We start from the raw sequence: 14,926 nt of genomic DNA on the forward strand, positions 1-14,926 counted from the left end.
TTGTAAATGATTCCTTATCTTATTATCGAAGTATCATAATGACCTCTCTATTAAATGACTGACCTTAACTTTCAGGTACAAATAGGTTATCTGAGAGTAGCTTGGAAGGAACTCATTGTGATAGTATAATGTAGTTGATGTGTTTTCCTCATTTTATCCTGAAATCTCAGATTATTGTCAGAGCCGCCTCCTAGGGATTTGTCTTTGGTTTGGCACTGGCTCAGCGTCAGGGTTGATGAAAATCCCTCCTGGGACTTTATGCAGTTACCCCTCCAGGAAGGAGATATTCCCTGATGCTTGAATGGAGAGAGGAAGCAGATGAGCCCCCCTGCCCTGCTGTCGGACGCCCATGCTCCCCCTAGATTAGCACTAGTGACCGTACCCATAGAGGGTCACCTTGAGCTCCGTGTGGTCATCTTCTCTCAGGGTGGTGGTGAGGAGACAGGCTTTCCTGAAAAGTGCTCTAATTAATAGGCCTATCCTAAGTATAGATCATGTTGAAATCCATTTAAAAACATAAATTATCAGTTTTTAAAAATGAATGATTTTAGAGCATGCACTTGAGGGGAGGTGGGGGCAGAGGGGGAGAGAGGGAATTTCAAGCAGACTCACTGCAGAGGCGCACATGGGGCTCGATCTCATGACCCTGAGATCATGACCTGACCCGAAACCAAGAGTTTTCAGCTCTATCAAGTGAACCCCCCAGGTGTGCCATAAATAGTTCCTGTCAGTGTTTATTCTGAATACAGCGGATCCTCCTTATTTGTGGATTCCTCATTTACAAGTTTGCATGCTCACTAAAATTTGCTCACGACCCCAGATTAATAGACGCGGCGCTGCGCGGTTGCTTGCAGACATGCCCAACAGAGTGGTGAGAAGCGGAGTCCCTGGACATGCTATTTCCAATTTAGGTCGAAAAAGGGGGTGCTCTGCCCTCTCCGCTGAGCTCATAGGGCCAACAGGGGCCCTTTTGCAGTCAGTTTAGTGCTTCATTGTACACGTTTCTGTGCTTTCTGTTGGGGATTTCACTGTTTAAAGTGGCCCCCGAGTGCAGTGCTGGGGTGCTGTGTGTGTTCCTAAGCACGGAGGCGGGGGTGTGCTTTATGGAGAAAATCTCTGTGGCATGAGGTACCGTGCCTTGAACTGTGAGTTCAGTAGTTATGAATCAACAGTACACACAGAATAGGTAAACTTTTTTTTTTTTTTAAGATTTTATTTGTCAGAGAGCGAGAGTGCACGCACACTCGTGTTTGTGGGTGTGCACGTGTGGGTGGGGCAAAGGAGGAAACAGGCTCCGCACTGAGCAGGGAGCCAGATGTGGGGCTCCATCCCAGGACCCTGCGATCATGACCTGAGGCAAGGCAGATGCTTAACTGACTGAGCCACCAGGCAGCCCTGAACTGGTATCTTTATTTTTTATTATTTTTTTTTAAAGATTTTATTTATTCATTTTTATTCATTTGAGAGAGAGTGAGAGAGAGCATGAGAGGGGAGAAAGGAGAAGCAGACTCCCTGTGGAGCTGGGAGCCGGATGCGTGACTCCATCTGGGGACTTCGGGATCATAACCTGAGCCAAAGGCAGTTGCTTAACCAGCTGAGCCACCCAGGTGTCCCTGAATTGGTGTCTTTAAACAGAAACACACATAAAACAGGGTGTGATGCATTGATAGGTTGACAAAAATGCAATGACTAGAGGCTTACAGGAACCTTCTCTTCCCCTTAGGAGCAGTGATTCAGTGTTTGCTAATTCACCATTCCCAGTGACCTCAAGGAACATGACCCCGGTGGATAATGAGGATAGCTGGTGTTCATGAGTTGTTTTAAGGCAGGCATCTGACGTAAGGACATCAGCTTGTACAAGGGACAGAGGATGCCCATCTAGTGGGTGTCTCTTGTCTCCTGTGGTCACTTCATTTCCAAGTAGAAGTGAATCATTTTGGTATAGGTTGACCTTGCTTTCTTTATACCTGTTCTCTTGAAAGGCCTCAGATTTCTGCCAGCCTCAACTTTGAGTTAATTATGCAAATCATGTAGGTTGTGGACAGGTAAGAGTTTCTGATTGCACGCCTGCTCTGAAAATACAAAAGAATTTATGAAAAATACCTGAAGAATGAATGTCTTACTGTTTTTTTTCTCCTATTTTAAGTAAGGTTGTCACTTTATTTTAATATGGAGTTACTGTTAATCCCTGGGTTCCTACCTCTTTTGATTTGGTAAAATTGGGTTCTAAAAATTACTCAGAGCTCAGTTTCTCCACTTGTAGAAGAGAATAAAAACCTTTGTGTTGTCATTGTCATCTCTGCGGTGGATAATTTCATTGAATGTTAAACATATGCCAGGGGCGCCTGGGTGGCTCAGTGGGTTAAAGCCTCTGCCTTTGGCTCAGGTCATGATCCCAGGGCTCTGGGATTGAGCCCCGAATTGGGCTCTCTGTTCAGCAGGGAGCCTACTTCCTCCTCTCTCTTTCTCTCTGCCTGCCTCTCTGCCTACTTATAATCCCTGTCAAATAAATAAATAAATAATCTTAAAAAAAAAATATGCCAGGTGCCAGGCCAGACACTTCAGATGCATTATCTCCCTTATACTTTTAGATGAAGAATCTAAAGAGACTTCAGGTAACTTGACCAAGGTCACCTGCTCACCAATGAGTAACAACGCTGAAACTTGTCCGTGTTGTAGAGATGTTTTGAGGAATAGTGACAGAGTTCCTCTGGTTAGTGTTCTAAATTTTGCACAAAATCAAGGTACTCATGACATTTTTGCATGTAATTTTCCTCTAGATTAGAATAAACCTAGAAGATGTAATTTCCTTATTTTATTTGTTGGAGAAAAGAAATCAACTCTAAGACCTTGTTTCCTTGTGTGTATTAAGTATTCAGCTTAATTCTAATTTACTTGTAGGGAATTAGTTAATTGCAGGTGACTTTATTAGACAAGGAAACTAATGTCATTTAAAGAAGTATAGGGGGCACCTGGGTGGCTCTGTTGGGTAAGCATCTGTCTTTGGCTCAGGTCATGATCCCAGGGTTCTGGGATTGAGCCCGATCATGGGCTCCTGCTAAGCAAGGGGCCTGTTTCTTCCTCTCCCTATGCCCTTCCCCACTGCTTGTGCTCTCTCGCTCTGTCAAATAAATAAAATCTTAAAAAGAAAATAGAATCTTTGAATTCCATTAATCAGTAATTCCTAGTCCTTACTGTGGAACAGAATCATGTGAAGGACGTTTTAATATCCTGATTCCCAGTCCCCACAGTAGCTCAGTAGGATTTTGGGGGGTGGGCCTGAGAGTTGGCTGTTTCTTTCCGAAGAGTCCCCGGGTGTCCCCCATGCGGCTAGTATTGAGAACCGCACCGTAAGAAATTCCTGCTGCTCTTTCTCCTGCCCTCCCTTTTGTTGCTTCTTTAACACCCAGATTTTTCAGCATAGAGATAATCGAGCCATTCTGTTTTCCTTCTTCTAGATTAAAGATTTCTTGAGCTACATCTGTCCTGTGAACATATATCCAAATGTCATTCCAATAGGCACCACTATGGATAAAGTTGCAGAAATGTGAGTAGTTGCTCCTTGTGGAATTTCTGTTGTTGAACAGGATGGATTCTGAGACTAGATTTGGGCCTAAGGACAAGGGCAGGACTGTAAGTAGGATGGACATGGCTGTCAGTACTTTCCTGGTTGGGAGCCTGGCGGATTTCTTCCAGTGATATGTTCTAGTAACCCTAAAGGCTTCTGGGAATCTGACACAAGGAAGCAGTTGGCAGTGAGGCCCTCCAGAAAGGAAAGAAGTCATTTCCGTGCACTTCCATATTTTATCATCACTGTGCCTTAGCTTTCTGCCTCTAGAATGAGGAGATAAAATTTGTGAGATTCTTAGGAACCCCATTAAACAGGGAAGAGTAAGCAGCCAGCTGTCCTATATTCCGTGAATGCCAGGTGTCACTGTATTACCTGATAGTCTTATAGAATAGGGACCTGCTTTTCCGCAGTGCAAGACCAAATACAGGGGTTAGCCTTCACTCAATCCTACAGTTAGCAGCTGTGTGATGGGTTGTATTTAAGTACTTTTACCACTTTATTACAGTGAAGTGGTTTTTTCATTATTAAACATGGCTTTTAAAAGTAGTTATATGATTTTCCCCATGGCCAAGTTTTTATCTTCTCTGTAAATGATGCTTATGTTCTAGCATCATAGGAAAAAATAAAATATTCATATTCGTTTCAGCTTAAAGCCTTTATGCCGATCTTCCCAAAGTACGGAGCCGAAGTATAAACCACTTGGAAAATTGAAGAGAGCTAGAAAAACTCACCTCGACTCCGGTAAGAAAATGGGCCCTGGGTTCAGAGGTGTGGGTTTCCATGCAAAACTTTTTTCCAGGCTATTCTGGTCTGGTGAAAGCTTCATTGGGCAGAGGTGGGCCTGGGACTTGTCATTCAGACTTGTCACCATGCTCTCAGGAAATGCTTTTCCTTCCTTTCGCAGCCTGTGAAGCCAGGAGTCCAATCTCTTTCACAGGCTTAAAACAAGTGACCTTAGAACTGTGCCTGTATTGAATTGTGTTCTCCGCTTTCTGGAAGTAGGCCCTGTGGTTTGTGTAGGCCATAAGGAGAGGCTGTGCTATTAATCTTGCACATTTCCTCTAAGATACTAGTATATGCTGGTAATGGGAACTTTGCTTGTCATCATTTCCAACCAGATTGATCAGCAGTGCTTCTACTAATGGATTTTCTTTGTACTTTCCTGCCTGTTTTCATTGCTACTTGGGTTTTCCGGCAAAGAGCAGAGGTAACCTCTGAGGAAGAAATCGGAGCTTCAGATTCCTAGCAAAGCTCTGCTCCTTCACAGCAGCCAGATTGCGTAGTCAGGATTCTGAAGTTAAATTGCTTTGGAGGAGGGTCTGTTACTGTACCATGGAGCTAATACATGACCCAAAAAGAGTAGGTAAGAATGATAGCATTTATTGAACCCCTGCTGTATATGGCAGGTGTTGTGCTAGGTCCCTTACATACATTACAGCTAAACCCCAAACCTTCAAGGGCTATCATCCCAATTTTACTATCAAGGAAAATGAATTTTAGAGAGTGAAATAAATCCCCCAAGGTCCAGTCAGAAGTGAGTGATGGGGCTGGGATTCTTTGCCCTCCTTAAGACTCATCCCCTCCAAACCCCTCTCTCTTCTAAAACCTTCTGTTTGTTTCCTGGAGTCCATGGTCTCTTATGGTTCGTCTCCTGCTCCAATCTCCCCCTTAATTTTTCCCTTCTCCTAATGTTCTCCATGCTATTCCTTATGTTCCACAAATAAGTGAAACCATGTAATAACTGATTTTCTCTGACTTATTTTACTCAGCATAATCTCCTCCAACCCCATCCAAGTTGATGCAAAAGTTGGGTATTCATCCTTTCTGATGGCTGAGTAATATTCCATTGTATATATGGACCATATCTTCTTTATCTCCTTGTCTGTTGAAAGCCATCTTGGCTCTTTCCACAGTCTGGCGACTGTGGCCATTGCTGTTATGAACATCGGGGTACAGATGGCCCTTCTTTTCACTCCATTTGTATCTTTGGGGTAAATACCCAGTATGCAATTGCCAGGTCATAGGGTAGCTCTATTTTTAATTTTTTGAGGAACCTCCACACTGTTTTCCAAAGTGGCTGCACCAACTTGCATTCCCACCAACAGTGGAGGAGAGTTCCCCTTTCTCCACATCCTCTCCAACATTTGTTTCTTGCTTTGTTGATTTTTACCATTCTAACTGGCATAAGATGGTATCTCAATGTGGTTTTGATTTGAATTTCCCTGATGGCTAATGATGAATATTTTTCATGTATCAGCTCATGTCTTCTGCCCATTTTTTGATTTATCCGTTTTTTTGGGTGTTGAGTTTGAGAAGTTGTTTACAGATCTTGAATTCTAATCCAAGCCTGTCTTTCCCATCTCCATTTCTGCGTTTCACTTAGAATCAAATGGAAAACCTTAAGATGCAAATTCCAGGACAGGTTCTAGGAAAACAGTTGTATTTTCAGATGTTATAGCTATCACGTACTACATTTTCTAATCCTTCGTATCTACAAACTTAATTGTAGGGTTTTTAAAGAAAGCTTTACCAAGGTATAATTGATACACAATAAATTGCACATGTAAAGTGTCCAATTTGATAGACTTTTACATATGCATATACTTGAGAGGCGTTCACCATAACTAAGATAATGAAAATATCCATTACCCCCAGGTCTCCTTTGCCACTTTGTAATTCTTCCCAGCTGCCCCTCTTGCCTCCTGTTGTCTTGCTGTGTTGCTGTGGCAACCACTGATCTGCTATCCGATAAATTAAAATTTTCTAAAATAATCACATACAAATATGGCTTAATTCACTTGGCATATTTATTTTGAAATTTATTGATACTGTTGCAGGTATCAATAGTTCATTCTTTTTTATTGATCAATAGTATTCCGCTGCACGGATATACAATTTACTGATCCATTCCTATTATACATTTGGGTTGTCTCCAGTTTTTGGCTATTACAAATAAAGCTGTAAAGATTCATGTACAAATCTTTGTATGGATGTATGCGTTCATACTAGGAGTGGACATAGGGTAGCTGTGTCTTTAAGAAATTGCCAAATTGTTTTCCAGAGTGGTTGGACCATTTTGCGTTCTTGCCAGTTCTCTTGCTGTACTTCATTGCCAGTATTTTTCGCTATCCTAATGCGTGTGCAGTGCTATCTCATGGTTTTAATTTGTATTTTTCTAATGCTCGTGAGGCTGAGCATCTTTTAATGTTCTTATTGGTGTCCATATATTTTATGGTGTCCATATATTTTCCATATATGGTGTCCATATATTTTCATTGGCGAAGTGTTCAAATCTTTACCCATTTAAAAAATTATTTTGTTACTTTTTTATTAACTTTCCGAGTTTCTGGATATAAATTATCATTTGCATGCTTTGCAAAACCTTCCAGTTTGTGACTCATCAGCAGTCTCTTAACAGAGTCTTTTGAAGTGCAGAAATTTTAAATTTTGACGCTACATTTACTAATGTTCATTTATTTATTGATAGTATAATAAGAACTCTATGACTGACTCAAGGTCACAAAGATTTTCTCTTCATTTCCTGGTAGAAATTTTTGTCGTTTTAGGATTTACATTTAGGTCTATGATCCATTTTCTATTTATTTTTGGTGTATGGTGCAAACTAGAGGTGCAGTGTTGTGTGTGTGTGTGTGTGTGTGTGTGTGTGTTTCTCCTGCATATGGACATCCAGGTGCTCTTGGGACCATTTGTTGAAAAGAGTTCTCTTTTTTCTACTGAATCTTCACACTTTTGTTGAAAATCAATTGACAATATATGTGGGGATCTACTTCCAGACTTTTTGTTAATGTTCTGTTATCTCTGTCTTGACAACCCTACTGCCCTGTCTTGATTATTGTACGTTTATAAATTTTGAAGTTAAGTCAAGAATCCTGGGAAGTTTGGTGAATACACACAGCTTGGCAACCACTAACCCTATAGATCTGTCTCTGCTGGACATTTCATGTTAATGGAACTATACAACATTTGGTCTTCTGTGCTTGACTTCTTAGCATCACCTTTTCAGAGTTCATCTGTGTGGTATGTATCAATACTTACTCCTTTATACTGCCACATTTTATGTATCCATTCATCAGTTGATGGACATTTGGGTGGTGTCTGCTTTTTAGTTATGAATTATGCTGCTTTGAATATTTGCAGACATGACTTTGTGTGGACACATGACTTATTTACTTGGGGTAAATAACACAGGAATAGCATTTCCAGATGATGGTGGGGGTGACCATTGCCATAACAAAATATCACAGACTGGGTAGTTAAGTAACAGGCATTTCTCATAATTGAGGAGGCTGGAAGTCCCAAGATCCAGGTGCTGGCAAAGTAAGTTTCATTCTGAGGCCTCTTTGCCGGGCTTATAGGCAGGTAGCTGTCCTATCAGGATGTGCTGACATGCCCTTTCCTGGGCCTGTGCCCGGGGCAGAAGGCTGTAGGGGGAGAGGGTCGATGTCTCTATTAAGGGCACTAATCTGTCCTTACTGACTTCATCACTTCCTTTGAGGCTCCATTTCCGAATACAGCCACACTGGGGGTTAGGGCTTCAACGTGTGGATTGGGAGGAGGGCACATTTATTGCAGAACATACAGTTAATCTGTGTTCTGACATTTTACCAAACTGAGAAACTGTTTTCTAAACTGAACACATTTTCATTCCCACTAGCTGAGGATTCCATTTTTCTCCACATTGTAGCTCACACTTCTTAAGGGTAGCCATTCAAGTGGGTATAAAGAGGTATTTCATTATAGTTTTGATTTGCATTTCTCTATTTATATTGAGCTTAATTCATGTGCTTATTGGCCATTTATCTTCTTTGCTGAAATGTCTGCTTCAGTCTTTTGCCCATTTTTAAATTGGATTATTGATCTTACTGCATTGTAAATTCTTTATAGACTCTGGGTATAAGTCCTTTATTAGATATGTTTGCAGATATTTTCTTTCAGTCTACAGTTTGTCTTTCTCTTTCTTGATGGGGTCTCCTGTAGTGTGAAAATTTGAATTTTGATTAAGTCCAATCTAATTTGTGTTTTACTTCATGTGCTTTCAGTGTTGTAATCAACTGTTGCTTAATCCAAGATCACTCCCATGTTTTCTGGATCATTTCAGTTTACCTTAAGTTTACCTTGTTAGGTTCTAATTTTGGATTTCAAAGAATATTCATGCACTTTGCTCTGGCATGTGGTTAAGCAGCTTGGCTACAGTGTGATCCTTTTGTGTTTTGTTTTTCATCTTGTTAGGCAGGAGCAGGGCATTTGGTCTAGAATTAACTCTCCCACTACTAAGGAAGGCCTCTTTTAGTGCTTCTTCAGCTGCCCTGTGAATTATGAGGGGTTCCATTCTGGCTGTCGGGAACAGGTATGCTCCTAGCACCGTGTGCATTCTGGGCACTGTTTCTTTCAGTTCTTTGGGGTAAGTTTTTGTTGGCCTCGGGTAGTTAGCTCACAAGCATGCACTGGTCAGTTTGCTGAGCACTAGAGGGGGCCCGCTCTCCAGGCCTCTGTCCTCCTGCCGCCGTGGCTTCTCTACTCGCAGTCACACCTTCTCAACTACATGATGCTCTTGAGCTCTACCTGGGTGTCCCCGTCCTGCCTAGAAACGGTCACCAGGTTAACTGGGGCAGTCTTAGGGCTCCCTTCATTTGTTTCTGTCTCAGGTGTCCTTGTCCTTCATTGCCTGATGTTTGATTTCTTGAGAGCCTTTGTTATATTTTGTCTGGTTTCTTAATTTCAGGTGAGAAGTTAATTGTAGTCCATTACTCTTGGCTGGAAGCAGAAACCTTTTAAACATCTACCCCATGCCACTTATTTTTGTCTGTGTGTTTATTGGACCACTAGTTTTTTTTTTTTTTTTAAAGATTTTATGTATTTGAGAGAGAGACAGTGAAAGAGAACATGAGAGAGAAGCAGATTCCCTGTGGAGCTGGGAGCCCGAAACGGGACTCAATCCTGCTACTCCGGGATCATGACCTGAGCCAGACAGCTGCCCAACCAAGCAACCCAGGCACCCTGGGCCACTAGTTTTGAGTTTCCAGATTGACATTTGTTTTGCCATTTTATTGCTTTTGTTGTTGTTGTTGTTAGCTTTGACTTTGTTCCTTGTTGATTCCTTAGCATTTTTATTCCTTAATATAGCAATTTTTAATAGTTTGTATAGGTATAGATCTTTCAGCAACCCTCTGGTGTCAGTCTAATAGTGGGTTAGATGTGTTTTGTAAGCCCTAGGAATCGTGTTTGCTTTGGTCCATGTCACTGACTTTATAATTCTGTCCTGTGCCTGTGGTTTTTTAAAGTCTGTGGTGATTTATACTATTGTGTGGGGGCCGTTTTTCAGTTTCTTGTCTGTTAAATATGTTCTGTTGAAGCAAATCGGTGTTAGTGCCCATAGAGTACTGGACAAATCTTAAGAGCAACTGATTTTTCTGAGGGGCAAGTTCAGGAGTCATTCTCATAGACCTCTTTTGAAAAGCATTTCAATAAAGCTCTTTGTTCTCTGATATTTTATTTATTTTTTTTTTAAAGATTTTATTTGACAGAGAGGCAGGCAGAGAGAGGGAAGCAGGCTCCCCGCTGAGCAGGGAGCCCAATGTGGAGCTTGATTTCAGAACCCAGAGATCATGACCTGAGCCAAAGGCAGAGGCTTTAACCCACTGAGCCACCCAGGCACCCCTTAATACTATTATAAATTATTATAGTTAATTGAGAAAATAGTTCTATAGAATGCCACAACTCTGAATTATTTTGAATAGCATTTTATTTCCTTCTCCCCATTCATTTATATAAATATCCAGAACTCAGAGGCATTAAAAATGTTTTAAAAAAACATTGTTTAGGCACCACCAAGAATAGCAGTAACCATAGTGCAAGAACAGGGTCCTGAAGCTCTTCAGTTGTGTAAGACTTCCGGCTGGGATTGTGGAGAGGTGGACAGCAGTCCTTAAGTAGGGACCAGGGCTGGGGTAGGGGGGAGGGACACTTGCAGGCTTGTGCAAGGGCTGTTTACTAATAGCTGTACAAGTGTAGAGGTGCATACAAGCTGAAAAGCAGTTAACCTTTTTCTGTTAAAAAAAAAATAGCTGCATATGTTGCATTATGGCTATATAATGGTATAATCCATCTTTGTACATTTAACGTCACTTTAAGTCCGTCTCATACCTCTCATTATTGGGTTAAACTGTAGAAATTAAGGTGTTTCATTTGTTGCCCAGTATGGTTATACAGACATGACAGTGGAAAGTATCTGTGAATTGTAGTATCTGTCCTTTTAAAATTGGGCTTAGGTGTGCTTATCAGCTTGTTAACACTTTTTGTTAGATGCCTCCATTTTCATATAGATAAATTTAAAATTTTTATATCGTAAGAATTCACAGTATAAGTATACTGTTTTTTAGATATATACATACAGAAAAGTTAGGAGAATTAATGTGAAAAATGTTTTGTAAAGAGTTTTACAGTTGAAACATCATACCGTGATAGTGGTATAGTTACTAATCTAAGAATATGAAACTGTTCAGCTTAGAGATATAGAAATATTGCCTAAAATGTTAATTGTGGCAAAAACAAATTTATATTCCGTGTTTTGAAATAAAGCTATACCTTGGAGCTGAAAATGATTCCAAATATAGTCACTAGATATCTTAGCCACCTTAAGTCCTTCAGAAAAGGAGATAAATCATTGCTTAAGGATTAGGCAGAGCCAGGAATCCAACTGATCGTGTCTGGACCCAGAGTCTTGTCACACCTCCCTAGGCAGGTCTCCTCATTGGTAGAATGGGAGCAACCTGACCTCTGTGGTCCATTTTTTAAAAGCAGCTTTTAACAACATTTTTCCAGTGATAAAGGATGTAATCTTTTTAAATAAGTAGTTATAAGGTAGTAAGGTAACACTTAATTTTCTTCTTAGATAAGGTGTCATTAGAAGGTGAAAGTATTTGTGTATACCCCCACCCCCGCCATTACATGCCTACTCAATTTATGAGAATTTCATTCTCCAAGTAAGGTTTCCTCCTTTTAAGAATTTAAGGGGACTGGTTTTTTTACATTGCTAATGTAACATGCTTAAAAAAACAAAACAGTAAATTCCTTGGTTTCCAGTTCGTGCCACTTCAAAGCGAGCCCCATTTGGCACATTTGTCCCCTTTGGTATCTATCATAGCCTCGTACACTTGGCTGGCTCAGGCTGCTGTGACAGATACCAGAGACTGGATACTTAGCAACAGATATTCTCACAGTTCCGGAGGCTGGGATGTCCAAGGTCAAGGTGCCAGCAGATTTGATTCCTGGAGAAGACCCATTTCCTTGTTGTAGACCGCCGCCACCTCCATGTGTGCTCACCTGGCCTTTCCACATGCCGTTCATGCATAAAGGAGGACAGTGAGAGATCTGTCTTCCTCTTCTTATGAAGACACTAATCCCATCTTATGGGTCCCATCTCCAGATACAGGACATTGTTGCTAGGGCTCCAGATTAGGAACTTTGGAGGACACATTTTAGCCCATAAGGTGCACAAAATAGGTATCAAAATGTTTACAGAACATTCCAGTTCGTGCAGTGAATTCAGCCAATTCACTGAGTATCCACTATTTGCCACGTAAATTAAATGCTCCTGAGACTACTGTCCATGCCAGAGCATACAGTCTGCAAATCTGGCTGTTGAACAGAAATAAAAGCACAAATAAAAATATTGGGTCCCACCTTCAGGGATTCAGTAGGTCTAAAAGGAGAGACAGAAAGCTGTATTTTTTTAAAAAAGGATTTCCAGGGGCTCCTAACTGGCTCAGTCAGAACAACATGCAACTCTTGATCTCAGGGTCATGAATCTGAGCCCCATGTTGGCTATAGATTATGTAAATAAATGAATAAAAAATTAAAAAGCTTTCCAAATGAGACTAATGAACAGCCAGGTTTGAGAACCAATAGTATAGGCATTATGACCTACTTGGGGAATGCAGATCTATATTCTCAACTCAAAATCTGGCAGAAGTTGATAGGCAGTCATTAAATTATTCAAAATATCCTAAAGGGCCTTTTTCTTAAAGAAGAGTGAACTATTATTTGCAGTTCCACCAAATGAAAACATAGCTAAACGCCACAAATTGGATTTTAAATTAAAAGCACAAATTGGCTCCCTTTGCATTCTGTGTTTTCCATATTTCTCCTTTGTTTTTCCGCAGAGGAGGAAGATGACCTCTTTGATGACCCTGTGCCATTACCACTAAGGCACAAGGCTCCATACCAGCTAACTCTTCACCCTGAGGTATTTGTAATGACCGCAGCACAACCCCAGCCTGAACAACAGAGACAAAGCACTGGCTACCTCAAAGCAGAGGGTATGCAAACCTCTCCTTGGGCAAACTTTGTAGATTGTGAAGAATCTAACAGTGAGAGTGAAGAAGAATTACAGACTCCAGCTTCGTCTCAAGAAGACCTGGGTGCCGTTACCCACCAGCAGCCAAAGGCTGATGTAGAAGTACCACAGTGGGAAGTATTCTTTCAAAGAAATGATGAAATCACAGATGAGGGTTTGGAAAACCCCTCTTCTTCCACAGAGGCAGGGGGCTCTCAGTCACCAAAGCTTTTTAGTGACTCTGATGGGGAATCAACTCACATCTCTTCCCAGAATTCTTCTCAGTCAACACACATATCTGAACAAGGGAGTCAAGGCTGGGACAGCCAATCTGATACTGTCTTGTTATCATCCCAAGAGAGAAAGAGTGGGGATATTACCTTCTTAAACAAAGGTAGCTACAGACCAAGAATCAAAGAGCATATTCCTGCCTCTCAGATGGAACAAAGTGTACTTTGTCCAAAGGAGACTCACTCTGACTTGAAACACAGAAATCAAGACATAAAGATCGTTCCCAGTGCTGGAGAACCAACTGCTCTAAGAAGTGGGATACACATACCTCAGGAGAAAAGTTCGCTAAATCTTAGCACCACTGCAGACTCCCAGAGCTCCTCAGATTTTGAAATTCCCTCAACACCAGAAGCAGAGCTACCTAAAGGAGAGCATTTACAATATTTATATGAGAAGCTGGCAACAGGTGAGAATATAGTCATTGAAAAAAGAAAAAGCTCACTCTTAGATACTTAAAAATTAAAAACCTTGCGTTCTAGAGCAACCACTAAAAACCCTACACAAAGAGTTAAGAGTCCAAGTGGTAACAGACACAGGAGAGTGGAGTACTGAAAAATGCTCCTGTAACCTAAAACAGCACAGTGAAGGGGAAGCAGAGAACAAAAAATAGTGCTAAAAAAGAGAAAAGATATGGTAGAACTAAATCCCAGCACCAATAATTACATTAAGTGAAAATGAAAATGGTCAAAACACACAAGTGAAAACAACCCTCCCATATGCAGTCGCTGAGAAACTCACTGCAAATGATGCAGGTAGGTTAAAAGTAAGGGATGGGAAAAGATATCTAACTACCTTAGAGCTGGAACGGTTATATTAATAGCACACAAATTTCTAATGATAAAAGGTCCAGTTCACAAGACACAAGGCTAGAAGTGTATGTGCCTAAAAACAGCTTCAGTGTATACAAGGAAAAAACCAAGAAGACAGACAGACTAATGCAGAGTTCTAGCTGGAGACACTCCCACTCCTCTCTCAGTAACAGAATGAGCGTACAGAAGGTAAGCAAGAATACAGAACTGCAAGAGCACCACCAACCAACTGAAACTAATGGACACAGAACACTCCACCCATTAACAGGTGCCCGTGGCACACTGACCATGCTAGACGACCGTAACATGCAGGGTCATAAAAACATAAAAAAATCAACCCCTTATTTATCTCAAAAGACATATCACTTAAGAATGTTGGTGTGAATACAATGACAAATGTAAAAGTGGAAAAATTAGGACCTGAAAGAAAATAATTAAATGGCAAAAGCATACGTGTGTTCTGGGAGTCGTTTGATTTCCTTCAAGTCCATCCGTGGGTTATATTTTTGCATAGTTCCGTGTTTCACACAGTCCTATTAACAGATTTTCTCCAGCACTTTGTGGTATGCTGGCATTTTACAGATTAAGGAAGCAAAGGGAGAGATGGCACTTAAAACGAATTTAAGTGGCATCTCTAAAACAGTTTGCAGATCCTTTTAAATGATATGCAGTATCGCCAGGCTGCACTGATCCCTTTTTCCTAGCTCAGCAGCTACTCCCAGCTGTTGATGAAACACATTCCACAGACTCCATATGACTGAAGTAAAAATAACGTGGATCCCATTTTGCCCGTCTCTCCTATAAGTACTATTACCTAAATGCCAATGAATAATAAAATCACTAGAGACCAGTAGAGGTTGCAGATCATTGGTTGAATATCACCTCATAACTACAACAGGC

General features: G+C 41.0%; 1 protein-coding gene across 1 annotated transcript in view; it reads left to right on the forward strand.

The window, feature by feature from the left end:
• The window catches only part of DCLRE1C (DNA cross-link repair 1C), a 39,432-nt gene extending 24,954 nt beyond the window's left edge, over positions 1-14,478 (forward strand). Inside the window, 4 exon segments of the mRNA XM_059184057.1 lie at positions 3,459-3,547; positions 4,218-4,312; positions 12,754-13,637; positions 13,639-14,478. Of these exon segments, the coding sequence (XP_059040040.1) occupies positions 3,459-3,547; positions 4,218-4,312; positions 12,754-13,637; positions 13,639-13,665 (1,095 nt within the window). The 3' untranslated portion in view covers positions 13,666-14,478.
• Positions 14,479-14,926: the final 448 nt, after the last annotated feature.

The sequence above is a fragment of the Mustela lutreola genome, chromosome 8, assembly GCF_030435805.1.
Source record: "Mustela lutreola isolate mMusLut2 chromosome 8, mMusLut2.pri, whole genome shotgun sequence".
Taxonomy (NCBI): Eukaryota; Metazoa; Chordata; class Mammalia; order Carnivora; family Mustelidae; genus Mustela; species Mustela lutreola.